The 26,780-nt window shown below is 45.1% G+C and overlaps 2 protein-coding genes across 2 annotated transcripts in view; one reads left to right on the top strand and one right to left on the bottom strand.

Annotated features, from left to right (window-relative positions):
* LOC309548377 (uncharacterized protein) overlaps positions 1-26,780 on the bottom strand; it is a gene marked incomplete at its 3' end in the record, with an annotated part of 387,813 nt that overhangs the window by 86,019 nt on the left and 275,014 nt on the right. The gene's annotated exons all lie outside the window — the stretch shown is intronic.
* LOC309547884 (uncharacterized protein) lies at positions 19,092-20,240 on the top strand (the record flags this gene model as incomplete). The annotated part of the gene is made up of 1 exon (XM_082247886.1): positions 19,092-20,240. One exon carries the CDS (start codon positions 19,092-19,094, stop codon positions 20,238-20,240), a length of 1,149 nt encoding a protein of 382 aa, XP_082104012.1.

Below are 26,780 nucleotides of genomic sequence, written 5' to 3'. Positions count from 1 at the left end.
AGATCACCTACCCCCCCCCCCAACACAGAACCCACAGATCACCTACCTCCCCAACACAGAACCCACAGATCACCTATCTCCCCCTCCCCCAACACAGAACCCACAGATCACCTACCCCCCAACACAGAACCCACAGATCACCTACCTCCCCCCCCCAACACAGAACCCACAGATCACCTATCTCCCCAACACAGAACCCACAGATCACCTACCTCCCCCAACACAGAACCCACAGATCACCTACCTCCCCCAACATAGAACCCACAGATCACCTACCCCCCCCCAACATAGAACCCACAGATCACCTACCCCCCCCCCAACACAGAACCCACAGATCACCTACCTCCCCTCAACACAGAACCCACAGATCACCTACTTCCCCCAACACAGAACCCACAGATCACCTACACCCCCAACACAGAACCCACAGATCACCTACCTCCCCCCAACACAGAACCCACAGATCACCTATCTCCCCCTCCCCCAACACAGAACCCACAGATCACCTACCCCCCCCCCCCCACCACCAACACAGAGCCCACAGATCACCTACCTCCCTCAAAACAGAACCCACAGATCACCTACCTCCCCCAACACAGAACCCACAGATCACCTATCCCCCCCCCCCCACTGACACAAAACACACAGATCACCTATCCGCCCCCACACCAACACAGAACCCATAGATCACCTACCTCCCCAACACATAACCCACATATCACCTACCTCCCCACCCAGACACAGAACCCACAGTTCACCCCCCCCAACAACACAGAACCCACAGATCACCTACCTCCCTCAAAACAGAACCCACAGATCACCTACCTCCCCCAACACAGAACCCACAGATCACCTACCTCCCCCAACACAGAACCCACAGATCACCTATCTCTCCCCCCACTGACACAAAACACACAGATCACCTATCCGCCCCCACACCAACACAGAACCCATAGATCACCTACCTCCCCCAACACAGAACCCACAGTTCACCCCCCCCATCAACACAGAACCCATAGATCACCTACCTCCCTCAAAACATAACCCACAGATCATCTATCTCCCCCAACACACAACACAGAACCAACAGATCACCTACCTCCCCAACACAGAACCCACAGATCACCTACCTCCCCCAACACAGAACCCACAGATCACCTACCTCCCCCAACACAGAACCCACAGATCACCTATCTCCCCAAACACAGAATCCACAGATGACCCCCCCCCCGCCAACACAGAACCCACAGATAACCTACCTCCCTCAAAACAGAACCCACAGATCCCCTATTGCCCCCCAACACAGGACCCACAGATCACCTACCTCCACTCAACACAGAACCCACAGATCACCTATCTCTCCCCCCACCAAAACAGAACCCACAGATCACCTACCTCCCCAACACAGAAACCACAGATCACCTACCTCCCCAACACAGAAACCACGGATCACCTACCTCCCCAACACAGAACCCACAGTTCACCTACCTCCCCACACATAGAACCCACAGATCACCTACCTCCCCCAACACAGAACACACAGATCATCTATCTCTCCCCTCCTCCAACACAGAACTCACAGATCACTTACCTCCCCCCACACAAAGAAACACAATAGATCACCTACCTCCCCCTCACACACAGATCTGTAAATTACCTGCCTTCCTGTAGAAAACAAGGCCAGTGTTGTCCCTCTATAGATCCTAATAAAGTGTCACTGGCAGAGGAGGGAAGTGATGGGTCAGAGTCTGTAGAAGAAGCTCCAGTGACCAGTCTAGATGGACGAGGTGAGAATGTTGTGTAGGTGGCCCTCCAAGAGTTTGCCTGATTAGTAGATCTTTAGACGTTGAACTCCCTCTGACAATGCAGACTGCAGTGTAGACTCCACCGGTGTGATCTGTGCATCCAGAGCAGCTTCTTCCTTCTGGAGAAATGAAACTCAGAGAACAATGGAGCTTTTGTTTAGAACTTATGTAAACAGACCATTGTACTCCTCCCTGTCCACAAACAAAGCGGGGATCAGTTTACCTCGGAGCCCCCTTGGAATACGCTGTGATTTCTAATATTCAGCTAAAGTCATGCCATGGAATCCCAATGACAGTTGTCTTTTTAGGAACTTCTCAGAAGGATCTGGAGATATTTTCCCAAAAACTGGCTGCACACATACACACACACACATACACACTTTTGGTGAAGCCAACTCCGGTCTCCATAGAGGAGAAAGGTAATTCCCAGTAGCAGGTATAATATACAGCAGGGGTATTGGATTAAATTTGCGAAGGTCCAATCAGTAAAATATTCTTCCAGCAGAGGTCTAAATCAGTTTTATGATGATTCAGATCCTTCACATCACAACCCCCTCTCTTTTTAAGCTAGATTCACATATCTGTGGCTGCAGAATACGCAGGAAATCACATGAGTTCCCGACCCGCAGAGAAACGCACTGCACTTTAGCAGATGCACGGGGTTGTCATTAAAAATGAGTACATTGGCACCTATGGCACATTTTTAAGCTCACCAAATCACATGGAAATGCAGCACTCTGTGAAAGAACAAAGGAGTGCTGGTTCACATTATCCAACAATCATTGCCACATCCCTAAAAACATAATGGGAAAACGTGAACTTGGTTCGGGGCAGGACAAATATACGATCAAGCTGGAGGGATATCCGGGCCGTACCCCACCAAAAGCATGACTAGGCATTGACTGTCCATGCCCCCAATGGATGGCCTTGTCCCGGCACTGAATGTAGGAATGTGGCATACATTTGCACAACCTCAAAGGAAGGACACATTTAAAAATTGCTATATTTCTCTCTAATATGATTGGTTCCTATATTGTCAGCGCCATCCAGTGGCCACAATACATTATATTTATTTAATTACCTGAGTTGGGAAAAATCCTGCATTATGGCCATTAGATGGCGCTGACATGTCTGGTTGTGTCTATGCAGATGTGAGACATTTGTACGGTGATTTGTCCCATAAATAGAGGGCTTAGTCTTTGTGAGATCTCCTTTATTACTCATGTCCCTCTGTCCCCGGCCAGGAGAAATGGACTCACTTCTGGGAGAAAAAGCAGAAAAATCCCAATTTCTACCGGAGTGAAGATTTTTTTTTTTTTTTTTAATTCTGATATTTTTCTCTTAAAGTGTAAGTTTGGTTAAATTGTCCCTTGTGCTGGCGGATATTTATGTGGAAATCTTCATTCCTCCGCCCTCATAATAACTGTACCATCACTTCCCACAATGACACATTGTCTATGAATGGAGGAGGGGGTCCTAGAGGCGTTATCTAGGGTTCCCTTCGAACCATTGGAAGAGATTTCCCTCAAAATGTTGTCCCTAAAATTGACGTTCTTACTGGCCATCACTACAGCTAGAAGAGTAGGAGACCTCCAAGCTCTCTCTATAAAGAACCATTTATGGTAATATTCCCAGACAGGATAGTCCTAAGACCAGATCCTCTGTATCTACCGAAGGTAGCATCTCCTTTTCACAGAACACAGGAGATAAACCTGCCTTCCTTCTGTGATAACCCAAGGAACAGTAAGGAGAAAAGTTTCCACTGCATTGATGTAAGAAGAGCCTTGCTCACCTATTTAGATAGGACAAGACCCTTTAGGAGGTCAAACCATCTTTTAGTTCTTCACACTGGACCTAGGAAAGGGTTGCCGGCCTCTAAGCCTTCAGTATCTAGATGGATCAGGCAATAAAAGCGCATTCTACAAGAGCCCGAGCAACATCCTGGGCATCTGAACAAGGTAACACTTGTAATACCATGTACTGGGGGAGGGGTAATACAATGTGCTGGGGGAGGGGTAATACAATGTACTGAGGGAGGGGTAATACAATGAACTTAAGGAGGGGTAATACTATATACTGAGGGAGGGGTAATACAATGTACTGAGGGAGGGGTAATACAATGTACTGGGGGGAGGGGTAATACAATGTACTGGGGAGATGGGTAATACAATGTACTGGGGGGAGGGGTAATACAATGTACTAGGGGGAGGGGTAATACAATGTACTGAGGGAGGGGTAATACAATGTACTGGGGGAGGGGTAATACAATGTAATGGGGGAGGGGTAATACAATGTACTGGGGGGAGGGGTAATACAGTGTACTGAGGGAGGGGTAATACAATGTACTGGGGGGAGGGAAAGTGTAAGTGATGGGGGGAGGGGTATGCTCAGTGAAACCATTTTCTTGTAGCTCAAAAAGGATACAGAAATGTATCTCCTATTATCCGATCTATAAACCAGAGGCTCTGGATGGACAGTTGGATAAATGGTTCTATATTTAGGATGTATCCGGTCTATAAACCAGAGGCTCTGGATGGACAGTTGAATAAATGGTTCTATATTTAGGATGTATCCGGTCTATAAACCAGAGGCTCTGGATGGACAGTTGGATAAATGGTTCTACATTTAGGATGTATCTGGTCTATAAACCAGAGGCTCTGGATGGACAGTTGGATAAATGGTTCTATATTTAGTATCTGGTCTATAAAGCAGAGGCTCTGGATGGACAGTTGGATAAATGGTTCTAAATTTAGGATGTATCCGGTCTATAAACCAGAGGCTCTGGATGGACAGTTGGATAAATAGTTCTATATTTAGGATATATCCGGTCTATAAACCAGAGGCTCTGGATGGACAGTTGGATAAATGGTTCTATATTTAGGATGTATCCGGTCTATAAACCAGAGGCTCTGGATGTATTAGTTGTGTATGGGAGGTTGGGGAGTTGCAGGAACTGTATAAGTGAGGGAAGTGACATGTGAGATCTGTGTGTGGCGGAAGGTTGAGAAGTCGGGGAGGGCTGTGATCGCAAAATATGGCCTGGTTATTAAGGGGGCAAATCCTTCCAGCCCACAAGTGGTTAACTGTTGGTGTGAATGAGGCCTTACGGTGACCATACACTATACAATCTGATTGTACAATCTCCTTTCCATCTTCCATCAACTACATAGTACAAGGATCTGCCCAACCCCCATACACACTGAATGGAATGTTTGGGTGTGTCCTCCTATTACATTGTTTTGGAAAATCTAAAGAAGATTGTACAATCAGATTGTATAGTGTGTGGTCAGCGCTAGACTTGTGTGTTCTATTCCAGATCCCCCCCAATATGTCACCCACTTCCTGTGTTCCCTGTACTGCCCCTCCCCCATAGTGACATCACATATTCTCTCCTGTGTCCCCTCCCCCACACCACCAATATGAGAATGTATGTTATACCGCGCATGCAGAAGATGGAGCGTGTGATGTCATCTGCCTCGTCTCACACATGCATCGTACAACATTCCTTTCATCTCCTGCAAGATCTCCGGGAGAAAGTTTTCCCCAAGAAATGAGTGTCATGGCGTCCAGCACATGTAGAAGATGAAGTGTATGAGGTGATCCCCCGGTGTGTGCAATATGAGAGCCCTGAGAGATGTGAGAGCTCAGCTCCGGATCTCTCTGAAGACACCGGTGTGATCGGGGGAGGAAGGAAGAGGACACAAGAAAGGGAAAGCTGCTCATACACTAGGAGATTATTGGAGGAGAATTTGGAGAAATCTTCTCACTACATTCCATGGATTGATGAATGGCGCTCAGAAGGAGTTCAACATTTCATTTTCTTTTATCATCTCATTCTGGAATGAATGGAATTTACTGAATGAAAACCACATTCACTGCTAGAAATTCATTCCTTCCCCATCCTGCTCCTCCCAATCTTCTCCTCACTGCGCTCAATAATCAACATTGATTTCCCCTCCACCAACCAGAAGAACATCCAACAAACCTTCTTCAAATGAGATTCTACTGGTGTGATCCCAGAGAATGGGGGGAGGGGTCATCTTTGTGATTCCCCCTCCCCCACACTGTGTTTGTAGTCAGTGTGGCCCCAGGGTATCTGTGGGGGAGGGGTCCCTATGAAGAAGTTGGCTCACAATGTGATTGGAGTCTTCCCAGATCCGTAGTGCAGACACAGAACGGCCCTCACACCTCTCAGCCAGGACAAGAAGCCTCCATCTTCCATCGGGGACACGGAGGAGAGACAGAGAAGATCCTCACACAGGTCAGAGCAGAATCAGCTTCATGTCTACAGTCTGCACATTGCAGGCCTAGGACCCCCCACAAGGTGGAATGACACTTTAAGGGGAACTTTCCCCTGATTGTGGACACTTGTGAGCAGGAGGAAGAGAAGCCGAGAGTTGGGAGAGATTTCCCCCTTCATGTCCGGTCACCGTGCTGGGAAGAGTCAGAAGTCACCCAACCATAGAAGAGTCATCAGAGGAGCTCCACATCAACCTCCAGAACAGGACACCATCAGCCAGGTATTCATCTCCCAATTCATCCCACTTACCCCCTGTTCACCCACTTCTCCCCATCCACCCAGCTATCCCCCACACTGCCCCCCTGTCCACCACTCTGTCCCCTCACTGTCCCATTGCCTACCCCTCTTTCCCCCCAACTGCTTCCCTATCCACCCCACCACTGAGCACAAGTGTCTCCTGTCTCCCAACTAAGCAACTCTGTTCCCCCTATTTTCCTACTAATCACTAATGCCCAACATTTCCCCTCAGTGATCACCAATTTATTTTTCATTAACTGTAAACAAAAGCAGGCTTCCCTCCCCCACACTGACCACAGATAATGGGCATTTTTTCCTCTTACTGCCCCCCCCCCCCACACACACACACTTCCCTGTCCCCTCACTGTCCCCCTGTCCTGTGTGTGGTGTGGGGGTGTACATGGATAGTGGGAAGAGGGAGTAACACAAGGATTCTAGCTTGTAGGGTAGATGGAGGAACCCCAGAAGTGTGTGCTGATTACTAGACTGCTCCCCAACTGTTAGACTTGCCACACATTATACAATTTTCCTGTTCAATCTCCTGTAGATAACCTTTACCTATGCGGTGTAAGGACCGGCTTGACTGCATACAAACTGAAAGTGTTTGAGTATGACCTCATATTATATGGTTTTGGTAAATCTGAAGGGAAGTTGTATAAAAAAAATGTATAATGTATGTCCAGCCTTAGAGTTCCCCAGATTGTATGTAAGATCTGTATCTACCTGAGACTGGTAAGCCAGCTAGATATAGGTGGAGTCTCCCTCTAGAGGTGGCCATAGGTATTGCAGACTGTGCCAAGTCTATCACAGCTGGTTCTATTGGCTAACAATAATCTCCTTTCCTTCCCCCCCCTATACCAGACAAGGTCCTTGCCTTGTTTTCTACTTCCCGTGGGCTTCCATCCCTGTCATGTGTGTGGCAGTGGTGGGATAATAGAGTGTGTGTGCTGTTATACAGCTCTTACCCCTGTCTGGACTGGGAACTTGGGGTTCTCCCTACAATCTGCCAGCATGCTGGGTGATTTCTGTGGATATACAACAAAAGGCGATACCCCGTGTGTTGTCTGACCTCCCACATCCCTTTATCCCGATACCATAGTCTGTAACGTCAGATAGATGGCATTTTTTCCTCATTTTCCTTTGGCTGAACATTGTTTTCATTCTGCTGACCACACCCCCAAATCATTTGTCCCCTGACCAGCAGTATAAGGGGCACTATGACTATAATATTGTGCTGACCGCTCTACTCTATATATTGTGTTGTACATTACATAGTCCTGACCAGAGTGTTTGTTGCCCCCACAGTGGTGGTAGTTTCTCATTAATGAAGGTCTTCTTTATGGTCGGCTCAGAGAAGGTTTCAGCTCTCTTCCAGTATTCTGTGTTATTTTCAGAGTTAGTATTGTTGGTGTTACAAAGACCCGCATTCTGCACCTATTTGGGACATATTCATGACGTTGTCATCCAATAAGGTGACCTTACTTTTGGCCATCACTTTGACTAAAAGGTCACAAGGATGTTTTGAGACCAAGGGTCTCCTTTGTTTCCCAAACTGGTCTCTGCTTTTCTCCTTAATGGACAGATTGCATTACCCTCCCTGTGTCTGGCACTAGTTCATCCCGAGTAGATCTCTCCCCATTGTCTGGATGTGGTGGGGACGGTCGGGATTCACCTCTTGGAAAATGCTTTTTTATGCAGATAGATTCCCTGTTTGTTATTCCAGAAGGTCCTAAAAGAGGTTCTCCATATTCCAGATCCACTATTACTAAGTGTATTTTATAGGTTCTAAGAGAATTCAATGAATTGTTATCCAATTCTATGAGTTGTGTGATAAAGTGCCTCCTTTTCCCATTACAGCCCACTCTACTAGAGTAGGGAGCACTTCTTGGACTTTTCATCATCAGGTTTCTGTGTCTCTGCTCTAGTGTTGGGCGATTGGTTTAGGCCAAGCAAAAGTTCAGCCCAAACAGCGCCTGTTTGCCCACTCGGAGAACATCCAAATTTTCTGTGCGCTCAGCGGAATGTTCCCTACCCCGAGCACACAGCCAATATGTTGTTAAAGAGCGGGGCTGGGAAGCTGGCCGCCACGCCCTTAACAAATTCCCACCCAAGGACGTTCCGTTACATCCTCGGGTTTCAGTGGTTATACCGGGATGGTGGGCACACCTATAGGCATCATCCCGGTACCATTAATAATTAGCCACTCACACTTCTGCGAGTGCCTCTCCGGGGATCTCCGGTCCAATCGCGGAGGCCAGGAGCGAAGCGGCCGGCCCTGATTTCTGCCTGGGACAGAGAGAGGAACTGACGTTGTTCCCCTCTCTCTCTGTAACCCTGGAAACCGGGATTGACGAGTATTCTTCACTTCCGGTTCTGTCCCTTTGTTTACCTGGCCACCAGCAGCCAGAGCAGCAGCCGATCGGAGCTATCTTGATCCGATTGGCTGCATGAGGAACCAGATTAGAGAGGACCTGTCAATGCCTATGCTATCACAAGGGATGTTGTTCATACCTTGTGATAGCAATAAAGTTTGTGTGGAAAAAAAAAGTATAACATTTTTTTGTATAAAAGAAAAAAATTGAAAGTGCCTCCATGTTTACGCGCAAATGTGAACGCATACATTACTCCCGCACGCATATGTAAACGGTTATCGCACCACACATGTGAGGTATTGTCACGAACATCAGAGTGACAATACAACTATCTCTAGTTTACCGCCATTCCACGGGCAGACGCAATTTTAAAGCGTGACATGTTAGGTATCTATTTACTCGATGTAACATCATCTCTCACATTATACAGAAAATTGGGCTATCTTTACTGTTTTTATTTTTTAATTCATGAATATGTTTTTTTCCCAAAAAATTGTGTTTGAAAAACCGCTGCGCAAATACCGTGTTACATAAAAAATTGCAACACCCATCATTTTATTCTATAGGGGCTCTGCTAAAAAAAAAAAAACATATATAATGTGTGGGGATTCTAAGAGATTTTCTAGCAAAAAAAAGTAGATTTTTACATGTAGGAGCGAAGTGTGAGAATAGGCTTGGGAAGGAGGTGGTTAACAATAAATGAGTCATCAGCTACCAGCCCCCCCCCCCACCCTGAACCATAGCAGGCCACATACACCCAAAATGGGGGGCGAATAGTTTGGGGTGGGGGGGCCCTGCCCCCCTTAAAGGGGACAATGGTCTCTTCCCGACAAACCTGGGCAGTGGTTGTGGGAATATGCGGCCAGGGACTTATCAGAATCTGGGGCCCACAGATTTCCCCCCTCCATATGAATGACTAATTTACAAAAAAAGTGTCATAAATAAATAAAATCAGTACACAGGTTTTTGGTTCGTCTATAACGCACCCGTTAAAGGCCGCCCGCGGAATGCCTGTTGGGTCATGCTTGGTCGGTGACGCCACACGCTCCTTACCTATTTAGGAACTGACAATCGGAGGAGCAGGCATTCGGCGGTCAGCCTTCCTCGTGGGCGGAGTGTTTTTTTTTTCTTTTTTTAGGTTCCGGCGGTGCGGCAGGCGTCATGATTGATGATGAATCTGCATCAGGGGACATCGTTTTTTGTAATTAAATTAAATTTAAACATTTTATTTATTTATTTTTTTTTTAAAAGGACTTGTCAAAAACCTGTGTACTGTTTTTATTTTATTTTTGACACTTTTTTTTTTTTGTGTTAATGAGTAGGAGTACAATGTACCCCATAATCATTCACATAGGGGGGCCGGGATCTGGGAGCCCCCATTCCAGATTCTGATAAGTCACCAGCCGCAGACAACCACCACCCAGGATTGTGGTGAAGAGGCCCTTGTCCCCATCAACACAGGGACAGGGTGCCTTGGGGTGGGGGTGGGGGGGCAGAGCCCCCCTGCCCCAAAGCACCCACCTCCCATGTTGAGCGCATGTGGCATTGTATGGTTCAGGAGAGGGGGGCCTGCCAGGCAGCGTGCTTGGAAAAGGATCCGGTATGGATTTGGGGGGACCCCACAAATTATTTATTTTTTTTTGCTCCACTCCATTTTTTTGTATTACCAGGTGCCGGCAATAGCTTGCATCCGCAAAGTAAATTTAAATGTCTTTTTTTTGTTTAGAAATGTTAGTTTTTCTGCAGCAGGTTCTATACACGGTACAGATGTGCTACTTTACAGGCAGAATAAGGGGTCCCACCAGGCACTAAATTTAAAGGAATTTTTCATTTTTACTGTTTCAGTTTAAGCACCATTAAAATCACTTCTCTTTTAAAAACTACAGGTTTTTTAAAAAAAAATGTTTGCATGTTTTGCATTGGTTTGTGTCCCCAGTTCATCCATTTTGTTCACCCACCCATGAAACCTCTAATGCAGCCAGAACTCATTCATTTAGTGGCGGTATCTCTACTGCGGCTAAATGACAGCTTCCAGTTTGGTGGGTGGGATGCTGGCAGCCACCACCATCCTAGCAACCAATAACGCCATGAAGGCTGGCCAACTGCACCATAACAACCAATAATGTCATTGGTTCTGGTATGTAGGTGGCCGCAAAGTAAATGCCTGCATCCGAGCTACCTATAACACTGCACCATACAATGTCACTGGGTTCTAGGACACAGGTGGCCAGGAATATGTGATTTAGGGATGAAGTAGTGAAATTTGATCAATTTAGTGAATAACATCACATGGGAGCCCCTTACTCTACTTTCAGCTGCCAGCTTGGGAAATGTCATTTGCAGTGAGATTCTGTGGGGAGAAGATATTCTGATTGGTCTTCATGCTTTTCTGGAGGGATCTACTTTGCTAGTATGCCATTTATGCTATAATTTTTGTTATCTTTTTTTTTTTTTTTTTTTTGGTGGGGGGGTTCAGTTTGGACTTTGTCATTGTGCTGTGTTTTGTTTTTATTGTAAATGAGTAACTGGACATATATGTACCCCTTACTCATTCATGTAGGGGGAGCAGGATATCTGGGGGCCTCCTTTTTTATAGGAGGCCTCCAGATTCTGATAATTCCCCCCTGCAGACCCTCACAACCACTTGGGCAGAGTTGTGGGATAGAGTCCCTTTCCCTACCAACATGAGGACATGGTGCTTTGTTAGGGTGCCTCTCTCAGGGTACCCTTCTCATGTGGAGGGCATGTGGCCTGGTATGGTCCAGTGCAGATTCCAAATCCAGGTGTCCCTCCACCACTTCAGTTGGACAGCCACTCATCAGCCAATCATTTATTGAGGAGACGTTTATTAATGAGATCTACAGCCAGGTCAGGTGACAATGTATTCCTGCATGATGCCTGAATAAAGATGAAGTCGGTCAGCATGTCACACCCTTTACATATCCCATCACTTCCTTACCAATTCATACAAAGATATCACACCCCCATTCCTTCTGAAATGGGAAGAGATTTGGGTCATACATTCACCCAGACAGAAAGAGATCATATCTAGAGTTGAGCGGACACCTGGATGTCCGTGTTCGGCGGGTTCGGCTGAACTTGAAAAAAAAGTCCGGGTCCGTGTCCCGGACTTTTTCCGAACTTTACCCGGACACCGAACCCCATTGAAGTCAATGGGGACCCAAACTTTCAGGCACTAAAATGGCTCTAAAACACCAATGGAAAGGGCTAGAGTGCTGCAAATGGCAGCAAAATGTAGTTAAGAGCATGGCAAGTGCTCTGCAAACAAATGTGGATAGGGAAATAACTTAAAACAAAAAAAAAACCCAGAAAAATAAAACAATTTTCTTTATCTGTGAAGGACGAGGCCCCTATGGAGTAGGAGGGAGGTTGAGGTGGTGGTGGATGTGGCGATGGAGGAGGACGAGGTAGTCAACGCTGCTTTTTTTCAGTCATTTTAAATGAGGGGACACCCTATGACAAGACGTCAAATAAATGTGACAGGAAGTCAGCTAAATCTGTGAGTGTTGTCACAGATCGGAGATACAATTCACCAATTACTATAGGGTGTCAGCTGCAGAAGCCAGCAGGAAGGTCTAAAGACATTGAACAGACTTCAGCTGTTCGGAATGAGGAAGTTAAAGGCTTCTATAATTTGTCCAAAGGAAGTCTCAGGATTGCTGCCTCCGGAAGCTGTCTCTGAAGCCGTGTGGGCTGGGAGAAGGAGGACAGTCAGATGAGTGCCTCCCGACAAGCTGTGTGGGCCTGGGAGAAGACCCCCCGGAGTAATGTGTGCCAGGGAGGGTAACCAAGTGTGAAGACGTCTCAAAGGTGAGAAGACGAACTGTTTCTGTGTGAAAGAAATAAAGAACTGTTTTGCCCTGTGAAGATATTATAAATGGACTATTGAGTGTCCGCTGTAGGACAAGAAAGTCTGCCCAACAGTAGGTTGGAGACAGACTCTTAGGCAGGTTCCAGAGTGAGAAGGTAGCCGCCCACAGAGGCAAGGATTTATTTTCTGTTTTATTTTATTTTGAATGTTTTTTGCTGCATGCAGTCTGGTGAAGAAAACACCCTTAATAAACCAAACTGTTGTTTGCAAGCACTTTTGGGCTATCTCTCTGGGAAACCGCACCCCCAAGGGGTCATCTACGCCTACCACCGAGCTAATCCCTTACAACCCCAAAAGAGTGAGAAAGATCAAAAATATAACAATGGCTGGGTAAGGTCGGTATCCATCTCTATTCTGCACAAGGTACGGAAAAGTCCTGTGGGATCCATGCCTGGTTCATTTTAATGAACGTGAGCTTGTCCACATTGTCTCTGGACAGGCGGCTGCGCTTGTCTGTGATAACGCCCCTAGCCATGCTAAATACACGTTCAGATAATACAATGGCTGCAGGACACGCCAGCACCTCCAAGGCGTAAAGGGCAAGCTCAGGCCATGTGCCCAATTTGGAGACCCAGAAGTTGAAGGGGGCAGACCCGTCATTCACTACATGTAGGCGTGTGCACACCTACTGCTCCACCATGTTGGTGAAATGCTGCCTCCTGCTAAGACGTTCCATATGAGCTGCTGGTGCTGCTGTTTGTTGTGGCGTGCTGACAAAGCTTTTCCACATTTCAGCCATGCTAACCCTGCCTTCTGAGGTGCTGGCGTTGCCCTGGTTGCGTTGGCGACCTCTTCCTCCTCCTCCGCCTTGGCCTTGTGCTTCCACTGTGGCCCCACTGTCAGGTGGGAATGCCAGCAGCATCGCGTCTACCAGCGTGCGCTTGTACTCGCGCATCTTGCGATCGTGCTCCAGTGAGTGAATTAAGGACGGTACGTTGTCCTTGTAACGGGGATCCAGCAGCGTGGCCACCCAGTAATCAGCACAAGTTAGAATGTGGGCGACTCGTCGGTCGTTGTGGAGACACTGCAGCATGTAATCGCTCGTGTGCCAGGCTGCCCAGAGGCAACGAAAGGCTGTCCTCTGTGGGAGGTGTATCATCTGTGTCCTCTGTATCCCCCCAGCCATGCACCAGTGATGGTCATGAGCTGGCCTGGATGCCACCCTGCTGTGAACATGGTTCCATCTCCTCCTCCATCTCCTCCTCCTCATCCTCCAGAACTTTGCCCCTGCTGGACAATTGTGTACCTGGCGTTTTGTGTGTGCAGGAACCCACCATCGGAGCCACTTGCGAATGACTGCCCTGAAAGCATTGGAAATGTTACCTCTTCATCCTCCTCCTCCTCATCCTGTGCCACATCCTCTTCCATCATCGCCCAAATCGTTTTTTGAAGGAGGCATAGAAGTGGGATAGATAAGCTGACAACGGCGTCATCGGCACTGGCCATGTTGGTGGAGTACTCAAAACCGCACAACAAGGCACAGAGGTCTCGCATGGAGGCCCAGTTATTGGTGGTAAGGTGGTGCTGTTCTTCAGAGCGACTCACGCGTGCGTGCTGCAGCTGAAACTCCACTATGGCCTGCTGCTGCTCGCACAGTCTTTCCAGCATGTGCAAGGTGGAGTTCCACCTTGTGGGCACGTCGCATATGAGGCGGTGAGCGGGAAGGCCGAAGTTATGCTGCATCGCTGACAGGCGAGCAGCAGCAGGGTGAGAACGCCGAAAGTGCGCACAGACGGCCCGCACTTTCTGCAGCAGCTCTGACATATCGGGGTAATTTTTAAGGAACCTATGCACCACCAAATTCAGCACATGCGCAAGGCAAGGGATGTGCGTCAAACCGGCTAGGCCCAGAGCTGCTCTGAGATTTTGTCCGTTATCGCACACCACCAGGCTGGGCTTGAGGCTTGCTGGCAGCAACCACTCATTCGTCTGCTGTTCCATGCTCCTCCACAACTCCTGCGCGGTGTGTGGTTTTCCCCCAAACAGGCAAGTTTTAAAACTGCCTGCTGTCGTTTACCCCTGGCTGTGCTGAAGTTGGTGGTGAAGGTGTTACGCTGACCGGATGAGGAGGCGGTAGAGTAGGAGGAAGCGGAGTAGGAGGAGTTAGGAACAGGAGACAAACTGAAGTGCCCTGCAATCCTCGGTGGTGGAAAGACATGCGCCAAATTGCTATCCGCCTCAGGCCCATCCGCCACTGCATTTACCCAGTGTGCCGTTAGGGAGATATAACGCCCCTGACCGTGCTTACTGGTCCATGTATCGGTAGTTAGGTGGACCTTGCGACAGATGGCGTTGCGCAGTGCACACCTGATTTTTCACCCACTTGGTTGTGCAGGGAAGGGATGGCTTGCCTGGAAAAGTAGTGGCGGCTGGGCACGACGTACTGTGGGACAGCCACCGACCATAAGGCTTTTAAAACTGTGCGTCTCCACCAGACGGAATGACAGCATTTCAAAGGCTACGAATTTTGAAATGCTGGCATTCAGGGCCAGAGATCGCTGGTGGGTAGGGGGGTACTTCCTCTTCCTCTGAAGTGTTTTGGAGATGGAAAGCTGGACGCTTCCACGGGACATTGTGGAGACCCAGGTGGTGGTGTTGCTGACAGATCGTCTGTTTGCGGGGCGGCAGGTGCCAGTATCACTACAGAGGTGGATGAAGAGGCTGAGACTGCAGCAGAAGAGGAAGCAGGAGGAGCCAGAGACCTTTCTTGGTTTTGAAGGTGTCTACTCCACTCCAGCTTGTGCTTTGCACTTAGATGCCTAATCATGCAGGTTGTGCTCAGGTTGAGAAGGTTTATGCCTCGCTTCAGGCTCCGATTGCACAGGGTGCAAACCACTCGTGTCCTGTCATCAGAACATTTTCTGAAGAACTTCCACGCTAGAGAACTCCTTTGACCTGGCTTTGGTGCGCTCGGTCCCTTGCTGCGTTGGGCAGTAGCAGGCGTAGTGTCTCGGGCCTGGCCGCTCCGTTTCTGCACCCTGCTCCCTCTTCTGCTGTGCTGGTGGCTCTGTGCGACCACCGCCTCTTCCTCTTAACTACTCAGGTCACCTGCATGACCTTCATTCCATGTGGGGTCAAGGACCTCATCGTCCTCCACATCTTCTTCCACCCAGTCTTCACCCCTGCCCTCCTTGTCGGCCTCCACAATTCTGAGTGCCACAGCAGTTGGCACCTGCGTTTCGTCATCATCGGAAGTGTGCTGTGATGGTCCTTCCATGTACTCATCTTGAGAAATAAGTGGTTGGGCATCGCTGCACTCAATCTCTTCCACTTCTGGGGCAGGGCTAGGTGGATGGCCCTGGGAAACCCTGCTGACAGAGTCATCAAAAAGAAGAGACTGCTGCATGACTTGGGGCTCAGACTGCTTGCCTGATTTGCAAGGGGGTGAGGTGAAAGACGGTTGGACATTGGCTGCAGGTGCCAACTCTGACCTTTCTGCAGTAGACTGGGTGGGAGACAGTAGACTGGGTGGGAGACAATGTGAAGGAACTGGAGGCACTGTCAGCAGCAAACCAATCTACTATCGCCTCTACTTGTTCTGGCCTCAACACTTGTAGAGGCGCATGATGTCCTACCAAATTCTGCTGCAGGTTCTGTCGCCTACTCACACTTGAGGAAGGTGTTTCACTTGTACATGTAGCTGGCACAGATCGACCACGTCCTCTCCTTGCAACAGGAGCTCTACCAGCAGCACCACGACCCAGGCCACGGCCCCTATTTGACGGTCTCCTCATATTTCTGTACTTTATGATCTTGCCCTAGAAAGGTGTTTATTGAATAGCGGAACAAAACAAGAACAGTATCGCACGGGTGTATCTCGCAGTCAAATATGCAAAGTATGCCGCAATTTAATTTTTTTTCACCCCAAAACGGTGTATATTGAATAGCGGAATAGAAAAAAGGATATAAAACGGTGTATCTCGCACGTACAAACACAGACTAGGCCCCTATTACAATTTTTTGTACCCTAAAGGGAGGATGAGGAAGAGGAGTAGGAGGAGTTTGGAACAGGAGGCAAACTGAAGCGCCCTGCAATCCTTGGCGGTGGAAGGAGATGCGCCAAACAAATTTAAAAGGTGTATCTCACACGTACCCATACAGACTATGCCGTAATTTAATTTTTTACACTCCAAAAGGGTGTATATTGAATAGCGGAATAGAAAAAAATTTATAAAACGGTGTATCTCACACGTACAAACACAGACTAGGCCCCGATTACAATTTTTTGTACCCTACAGGCAGGATGAGGAGTAGGAGGAGTTCGGAACAGGAGGCAAACTCAAGCACCCTGCAATCCTCGGCAGTGGAAGATGCCTCTCACACGTACCGATACAGACTATGCTGCAATTACATTTTTTTTTTTACCCCAAAAGGGTGTAGATTGAATAGCGGAATAGAAAATATGATATAAAATTGGTGATTTTTCAATAGCACATGTGAACACAGCAGTGTCTTATGTCACGGTCAGCTCAGCAGCAAGCAGGCTATGAAGGGAAAAAAAAAAAAATTCCCCTTTAACTTTGTAATTTTTAAATAGCAGATTAGAACAGCAATCTGTAGTAAAATATAGCTGAACGCTGCACACAACAGACTGATAAAAATATATTTTTTTCCTCCCTCCTCCTCCTCCTCAGTAGGCTCAAGTGAGGGCAAAAAGATTGTTCACTGCACCACCCCCCACACTGCAAATTCTATGTAGATCGCTAACGGACGATTGTTCTGTCCCCGCCTAATTTCTCCAGCCTCGCCCTAAAATGCTCTAATAACTCTCCCTGCCTGCATTCCGACCTGACCCTGCATTCTTTTCAGACAACATTTTTCACAGAATCACTGTCTTTCCCTAATCAGCAGCCAGCACGTATGATGTGTGCTCTGTCCCTAAACTACAGCAGAATTACGCAGCGCGCTGGGGCTCTCGAACTTATAAAAAACATGGTCACATGCTTCAGATGGCCAATCACAGCTACTAATACATTTGTAGGCATGGCTGGGATGGCTTAAGGCACACCAGTTAAACGCTTGTTGATTGGCTGTTGAAAGCCCGCCATTAAAAGCGCACCATTACATACAAAACAGGAAATAAAATTACCAAACACGGATTTTAAACCCGAACATACAGTAAAGTGTTCGGGTCCATGTCCGGGTAGCAAAAATCCAATTATCCGGTACGGACCCGAATAATACAGTCCGTGTTCGCTCAACACTAATCATATTCTATTCTTTGCTCACAAATGCTCCTTTCCCAGCAGTGTCCAGGAGTCCGGATATAACATTCTGACCAGATGGTATACAGTCCTCACTCTTTTACTCAAACATTTCCCCACAACCTCTCCGACCTGTTAGAGGTGAAATAATGCCAGGAGAATTCTATTACATATATTCTGGGAATGTCCTCTGATACGCATTTTGGAGAGAAATTCAAAGATAACAAACATCTAACCAGAATGACCCCCCTTTCTAAGACCCGATATAAAAAATGACTGCTTATTCACCTTATAGGTGTGGTCAGATCTTCTATCCCACTGAAATGGAGATGCATGGATCCCCTACAGTGTGTCTGTGGATTTCCAGGGTTAGTAAGATCTCACCACATCCCTGAAGTGCAAGGAAGATAATTAGGAATAATTAGCTTTGAAAATGAAGAGAATTGATTTTCAAGATTCGCCTCCTGATGATTCCAAAGAGGTTTGCATTTAAGTCTGCAATTTTTAGAATTTTAAACACACTTGCTGAATACACCTAGATTGTAAGCTCTAAGGAACAGGGTCATCCAATTCCTCCAGTATTGAATTGTATTGTAACTGTATTGTCTTCCCCATTGTAAAGCGCTGCATAAACTGCTGGCGCTATATAAATCCTGTATAATAATACGCCAGCAAATAAAACCCAATCACATTCCCCCATCAATATGAAGCACATTTCTCTGAATGAGAACAAAGAATGAGATTCTCCTGCTGGAAATTGTAATAAATTGTCTATTTTACCAACCAATGGGAATAATATAGTGTCCACTGTAAAATAAAATACAAATATTTAAACTTGTATAATATTGTACATATTGTTTCTATATATTAGATATATTTAATAATGAAGGTTCATAAAGAAAGAAACTTTATTCAGTCGTTTTTCTTAAAGAATTCTGACTTTTTTATTTTTTTGTACAGGTGGATTTATGAACTAAGTTTTCGATCATTTTGGACTTCATCAATTCAGCTGAGTCACATGGGAAATGAGCCATATGGGTGTCTTATGTGACTGAAAGTCTTAATCACAATTCACTGGAGGATTCACACAGGACACAAGTCATATCCGTGTTCTAAAGGAACAAATGCTTTGGATCTTCAACATTGATCCAGCCTCAGAGGACAACAGGAGAGAAGTAATTTCAGTATTCTGGAAGTGACAATGGCTGTACAGTAAAGTTCAACCCATAAATACATAAGAGAAGTAATTTCAGAAGATATTTCTTGTTTGGAAACATTACAATGGAAGCAAAACATGTCACACACCAGGAGGTTTACAATGGAGAGAATTCATATCAATGTTTTGAATGTGACAAAGCTTTTACACAAAAGTCAAAGCTTATCACACACCAAATGATTCACAGTGGAGCGAAGCCATATTATTGTTCAGAATGTGGCAAATCTTTTACAACAAAGGGTAATCTTATCAAACACCAGAGGATTCACACTGGAGAGAAGCCATATCAGTGTTCTGAATGTGGCAAAGCATTTACAACCAAGTATGAACTTATCACACACCAGAGGGTTCACACTGGAGAGAAGCCATATCAGTGTTCTGAATGTGGCAAAGCATTTACAACCAAGCATGAACTTGTCATACACCAGAGGGTTCACAGTGGAGAGAAGCCATATTATTGTTCTGAATGTGGCAAAGCTTTTACAACAAAGGGTCATCTTATCAAACACCAGAGGCTTCACACTGGAGAGAAGCCATATCAGTGTTCTGAATGTGGCAAAGTGTTTACAACCAAGCAAGAACTTATCCCACACCAGAGGGTTCATAGTGGAGAGAAGGCATATCATTGTTCTGAATGTGGCAAAGCTTTTACAACAAAGGGTAATCTTATCAAACACCAGAGGATTCACACTGGAGAGAAGCCATATCAGTGTTCTGAATGTGGCAAAGCGTTTACAACCAAGTATAAACTTATCACACACCAGAGGGTTCACACTGGAGAGAAGCCATATCAGTGTTCTGAATGTGGCAAAGCGTTTACAACCAAGTATGAACTTATCACACACCAGAGGGTTCACAGTGGAGAGAAGCCATATTATTGTTCTGAATGTGGCAAATCTTTTACAACAAAGAGTTCTCTTATCACACACCAGATGATTCACACTGGAGAGAAGCCATATCAGTGTTCTGAATGTGGCAAAGCGTTTACAACCAAGAAAGAACTTATCACACACCAGAGGGTTCACAGTGGAGAGAAGCCATATCATTGTTCTGAATGTGGCAAAGCTTTTACAACAAAGGGTCATCTTATCACACACCAGAGGGTTCACAGTGGAGAGAAGCCATATCAGTGTTCTGAATGTGGCAAAGCTTTTACACTGAAGTCAAACCTTATCACACACAAGAGGATTCACAGTGGGGAGAAGACCTATTAGTGCTCTGAATGTGACAAAGCTAATGCTGGGCTAATATATCACCAGAGGGTTCACAAGCTTTAGTTGCAGAGATTAAACTTTGGGAAAAAGGAGGATATTAAATGACTTGCAAATGCCCCATTAGTTTCACAACCCCAATCTCCTCTAACAATCTAGGGAAGAATTGAAAAGATAAAATGCTACTTTAAAAAATGCAAACTAACATCTGTGAGCAAACAGGAATGTAATGGATGGATGCACACCTAAAAGGCCTGTGCATATATCACAGGGACATTTTTTTCAGATGAGCACCAATGATTGAACTGTTTTCCTCACAATTCTCATCTTCATCTTTTTTTTGACTGAAAATAACAAATCTATAGACATAACAGGTGATAAAACGATGTTGCAGAGGGAACTCTGGCAAAGCTAATGACCGATTGCATTACACATTAAGTTAGCAGACTTCCTGCTGTTGGTCTTATGTATGAATTGTGTTCTGATATTTACTGTCCTGCTGTAAAATGTGTAAATGATTGCCCACATCTTTCCTGTAGTAGCCGGGACTACAGACTCATATTAGGAATGTTAGAATAGGTACCTACCCAAGTGGTTCATTTTTTTTGGATTTGGGAGAAACATTTCACATGGTTTCTTAAATTCCATTAATAACACTGCCAAGGGGAGTCTCACTTACTTTACTATCAATAGGAGAGCCAATCCCGGGCCAGTAACGTTTCACGGTTTATCAATGTAATTGCAGAATGTTTAATCCGTATTGGTCCAATGGATTTCTTGTCCCTCCAGATAACATTTGCTTCTTGCATGGAAGGATCACCCTAAAATGTTTTCTCATCAATTCCACCCATAGCTGTACTTTAGGTTATGTTGCCCCTCCCATATCTGTAAGAGCCTCAATTTCTCCCAATACTCCCCTGGCCTTCCAGTGAGAAGAAACATTTTCTCTGGAGTGGAAATATTTTATGCAGTGATCCCTTCATAGATGAGTTGGGGAATCTAAAATAATCTGAGATAATTAGGATGAACCCGTGTACTGGAGTCATGGATCAGATAACCAATGAGACCATTGATGTTATAGCAGAGCTGACAGCAGAAGTGTCTCCATCACCTAAGGTGGTGTCACAGAACTGCATGGTTGCTGACTATCTCTGGGAAGCTCAAGGTGGAGTCTACAATCTCGTGTCACATAGAGAGTGTTGTACATTTATAATAACTGTATAGCCTCAAACTTCTAGTGGGATTTTTAGATCATTAATTACAACATAATTAAAAGTTACTACAAAAAGCTTTATTAGTACAATGCATGTAAAAGAAACATTCATGCTCAGATAAAATACCAAAGCGGTTGCAAGTAGTAATATGGATGAATGTAGAGAAATAACCACATCTGTCCTAAGGACTCGTGTGGGAGTCTTTCTCTGTCCGCTTTGGTATTTTATCTGAACACGAATGTTTCTTTTACATGCATTGTACTAATAAAGCCTTTTGTAGTAACTTTTAATTATGTTGTAATTAATGATCTAAAAATCTCCCTAGTGGATTATTTCTATACAGTTCAGTTACAGGGGATGTGGGCATTGCTATCTATCCCCTCCTAACAGCAATCTGTACCTCACTATACATTTATTTTATATCATGAGGATCTCAGAAGGAGACATCTACACAAGGTAAAGGAGATCCAACTGTCACCTGGATGGGAGGAAGTGGAATCCATTTTCTTGGATGGGTTTAGTTGGAACTTGGTTGAGTAATATGGGGGGGTTTGCTTCTTAAGCCTTTAATTACTATTATAGTTTTGATAATAATTTTATACATTGCTGATGTTGTATCTTGATTTTTCTTTTTAACTCACATGGTTAAATTAAAATTTAGCTAAAACCCCAAACATATATATTTTCTAAAATCAGAGACCCTGGAGAATAAAATGGGGGGTAGTTGCAATTTTTATGTCACACAATATTAGCACAGCTGTTTATCAAATGCATATTTTCTGTAAAAATACAGTAAGGGTAATTTTAGGGCACACAAATAAACTTATGACATCATTTCTTTGGTAAAATATAACAGATGAGGTTGTGTTGAGAAAGTAAATATCAGACATGTCAAGCTTTAAAAATTGTGCATACTTGGTGACAAAATTCAGTACCTACAAATGTCCCATAGGTGACGCTATACAAACCTTTACAGGTCATCAGTATAAATAGTTATCCATGAATGATGTCCCTAGAGTTATTCCTCTCACTCTGGTGTGTGCAGCGATATGTAAGATGTGTCGTGTGATTGTTGTTTTCCTACATAACCGCACCCAACACTGACATTTCCATATGTATATGGGAACTGGGGGTATAAAATTTGTTTTGTGGTTTGTTTGTTTTTATTTGCAGTGTTTTACTTTAATTTTTTAAACTTTAGTTTAGTTGTTCTCCTTCAGGTCCTCTAACCTTGTAGATGGTGACATGGACTTGTTGTGTGGGAATGAGCAGGAGGGGCTCGGGGTTATCTTGTACCCAATGAGCTTGTTATGGATAAAAGATGAAAGTGTCTTCTGGGAATTTACAGGGATTTGGATGTTTAGAGGGTTACATAAGTGGGCGGGGCTGGTATTAATGAGGGGTGTGTCATATGTTAATCAGTTCTCTAACATAGATGATATAAATGGTATAAATATATCCTTGAAATGTAAACAATCCATCTCTTTTCTTCTGTTGGTAAAGTGTCACATATATATGATTAATAAAGTTGGATTTTATTTTCACCTCACAATACTGTGGTCTGGGTTCTTCTAGAACACATCCACCCAAAAATGTAATCGTCCAGTTATAGGAGTCTGGTGGAATGGGTGACAAGCTGATTGTATCTCTTAGGTCTATGGGCTGCTTACCCATTTGGGCACTGTCTGAGGGCCCGTGGTCAGTAAGGGGGGGGCCCTAAAAGAGGCTCAGTCCACTCCTGGAGGTGCCCACAGCTTAATATGCAGAAGAGAGGTTTAAGCCTGAAGGAGGCATGGCATTCTTTATGACGGTTTCTGCAGTGCTGGGAAAGGACTCAGGTGCTGGCCGGGATGAGAGAGCGATGGTGGAGCCATGGGGATGGTAGCAGCAGCAGCCACACCGGCCACCTCTCCCCCTGTGGAATTCAGCAGAGGGGTGGGGCTACCATCCACATCCCCACCATGGGGGACAGCCAGTGCTGAACTTAGAGAGCTGGAGGTGGCAGAAGGCACTGCAGAGCGGAGTCATCTCATAGCTAGCAACCCGCCTTGTGTGCAGCAGGTCAGTGTGTGATCCCCAGCCCAGCAGTTTAGTGTCACTCTGCTTTATTCTATACCAGCAAGGCTGAGTGTTCCTGCCCATTGCCCATCCACCCGGTGCTATTCCCTATCCCATATCTAATAACCCTGATTTCTATATACATAGTGAGTGCTATTCCCTATATACTGTATAAGACTGATATGTGTACACTGAGTGCTGGTACCTACCTGCATATATAACACTGACATCTTTATACGGAGTGCCACTCAGTGTACAGATATCAGTGTTATATGTAGGGAAGATTCGGTGTGCCTGGCTGTTCAAGGTGGGGGATTCCAGCTACTTGCGGCTCCTATAGGGTTGTGCTACATGGTGATGAATTAAGGACTGCTCAGATTATAAAGGAGCTACTGCCCCCCCCCCCCCCTAATGTCACCTACCTGGAGCATTTAGCACACTATTCACCTAACGGAGATCACCCTTTCTAGAATGAGATTCCGATGGACTCCTTCCTAAGATTTGGATGATGTGTGAGAGTGTAAAAAATGAAAGATAAAATCATCATTGTTGAGTCTAATAGTGGTGATCAGAAAGAGAAATGGTGGAGTATGAATATGTATTGATTACAGAACTGTGAATCATAGAACTGAACCAGATCAATACACTCCTCCTCACACTGGGGAACCTCTTATCCTGCAAGTCAGTAAATGGTTCACAGTAATGGACTTGAGATTCGGGGACTATCAAGTATCCATGAGTGATGATAATCAATAAAAGACGGCTTTTATGTGCCCCCCTGGGGTTTTCCCAGTTTGTTTGCATGTCCCAGGGGATTATTGGTGCACCGGATGCTTTTCATCATGGAATGGAATGTTATTCTGTTCAGCCAGTTATGTTATTTATGTCCCCCTGATAGACAGCAGAGCCAGATTGTGACCTCACTTTTCTCTGCACTGTATAAGAAATTCAGATTGGTCACCACCCTGCCCCATCCTGTGCCTGTGGAAAGCAGCGGCACCCTGACAGGGAGCTCAGACGATGGAGAAGATGTCCCTGCTAAGATCAGGCGTACCCGACCCCAGGTTACTGAGGTGCTAGAAAAGCAGAGTTATGCTCGTATGCAGCAGAGTGCCAGTACTAGCGCTGCTCCAGAGGCCTCGTACATCCTGGCCTTTTACACACCAGCACTGCAGTATCCCATGGTGATGTGGAGAGTCCCAGAAGTGCAGTACAAGCTGGTGAGGAGGCCGGCACTAATAGCGGAGTGCAAGCGCAGCCACCAAGATTTCAAGCACAGGCCTGTAGAGCCCATTCATTGGTGCTTGTGAACTCTAATTGGCTGTCCCCAGATTCAGCAGCACCCATTAACCTCCCCCCATTCACAGCCCAGCTCAGGGTTCAGATGGAAACGGCAAACTTAACAACCCCACTGACATTTTTTTAGCTGTTTTTCACTGAAGACCTCTTTAATTTGATTGTGGACCAAGCTAATCTTTATGCTGACCAGTACATCACCGCCAACCCAAACTCATACCTTGCCAGGCCAATCAAGTGGAAACCTGTCATGATTTCTGAATTTAAGACTCTTTTGGACCTCACCCTTAATATGGGCATTACAAAAAAAAGAATGAATTGCAGTCATATTGGTCCACAGACCCGATTCATCATATCCCCGTGTTCTCTGCTGCAATGGCCAGGCATAGATAGGAGAAAATAATGTGTTTCATGCACTTCAAAGACAATACACATGCAGCAAAAAATAAGATCTTCCATGGACTCAACATTCCTCTCAGCAAATACCTCGGGGTGTATACTTTCCAAAAAGGGGTTATTTAGGGGATGTTTTACAGACCTGGCATTTAGGAGCCGCCAAAAATGTGATAGGTAGTCAGGAAACCCAATGTGCCTTGAAAACCTGAAGGTGGTCATTGGATTTTGGGGACCTCTATGTGGCTAGACTGCCAAAACCTCTCTCACATGTGGGATCCCCATACTCAGGAGAAGTAGCAGAATGTGTTTTGGGGTGTAATTCCACATATATCCATTGCATGTGTGAGAAATATCTCACTAAAATGACAACTTTGTGTAAAAAAAATAAATAAATATTTATTTTTCTTTTACCAACAACTTATTGGCAAAAAATGAAATCTTCCATGGATTCCACATGTCTCTCAGCAAATACCTTCCAAAAAGGGGTCCTTTGGGGGGGTGTTTGTACTGTCTTTACATTTTACTGCCTCAAGAAATGTGATAGGCCACCAGAAAGTAAAGCTGCGTAAATTCCAGTATATACATCATCATTTGTAAACAATATAACTTTCACACAAACCAATTAATATACATTTATTTGTGATTTTATCTGAATGTAAAACTTTTTGGGCCTAACCCTTAACATAGGCATTGCAAAAAATAATGAATTCCAGTCATATTGGTCCAAAGATCCGATTCATCATATGCCCGTGTTCTCTGCTGCATCCATCGATGACTGATCAGTGCACCAGCTCATTGCCTGTCCCATGTGATCACTGTGACCAATCACAGCAGATCACATGACATTTGTAAACAATGGATGTCTTTCTTTGATGCCATCCATTGTGTACAATTGTGTAGCTAGCTGTAATTGGTCACACTGATCACATGGTACAGACAGGGTCAATCACAGCCCATTTGTACCATGTGATTAAAGTGACCAATTACAGCTAATCACAACAAAACAGACAAAATTAATCAGTTTCATTCAATAAAAATGGTTGATCATATTAATAAAATTTACTGGTATAAACAATCATAATTTGTAAAAAAAAAAAAAAAAAAAATCGTGAAAAAAAAGTATTAACAACTGAAAAAATATTATTATTTATTAATATATATATTTTTTTTACATACTGTCACCAGTTAGTGTCCCTGATCACCATCACACCCGTTATATGATAATGTTGTAGAGCACTGATGACAATATGTTAAAAAAAAATGTGAAAAATAAATGTTTTTTTAATTTTCCCAAAAATTGTGACAAAAAATTATAACTTCAAAAAACTTGCCACGCCTCTTACTAAATACCTTGGACTTTCTACTTTCCAAAAGGGATAATTTGGGGGGGAGGAGGGGTATTTGTACTGTCCTGGCATTTTCAGGCCTGAAGAAATGAGATTGGCCGTCAGTATATGAGGATTGATTGATTTTCAATAGTTACTCATACAGTACTTTGTAGACTCGATAACTTTCCTACAGACTAAATAATATACACTGATTTGGGTCATTTTCATCAAAAAATTAGCAGAATACATTT

This window comes from Pelophylax lessonae (assembly GCF_965119305.1).
Source record: "Pelophylax lessonae genome assembly, chromosome: 2".
Classification (NCBI taxonomy): Eukaryota; Metazoa; Chordata; class Amphibia; order Anura; family Ranidae; genus Pelophylax; species Pelophylax lessonae.
The sequence above is the reverse complement of the archived record's forward strand: the minus strand, read 5'-3'. Positions and strand labels throughout refer to the sequence as shown.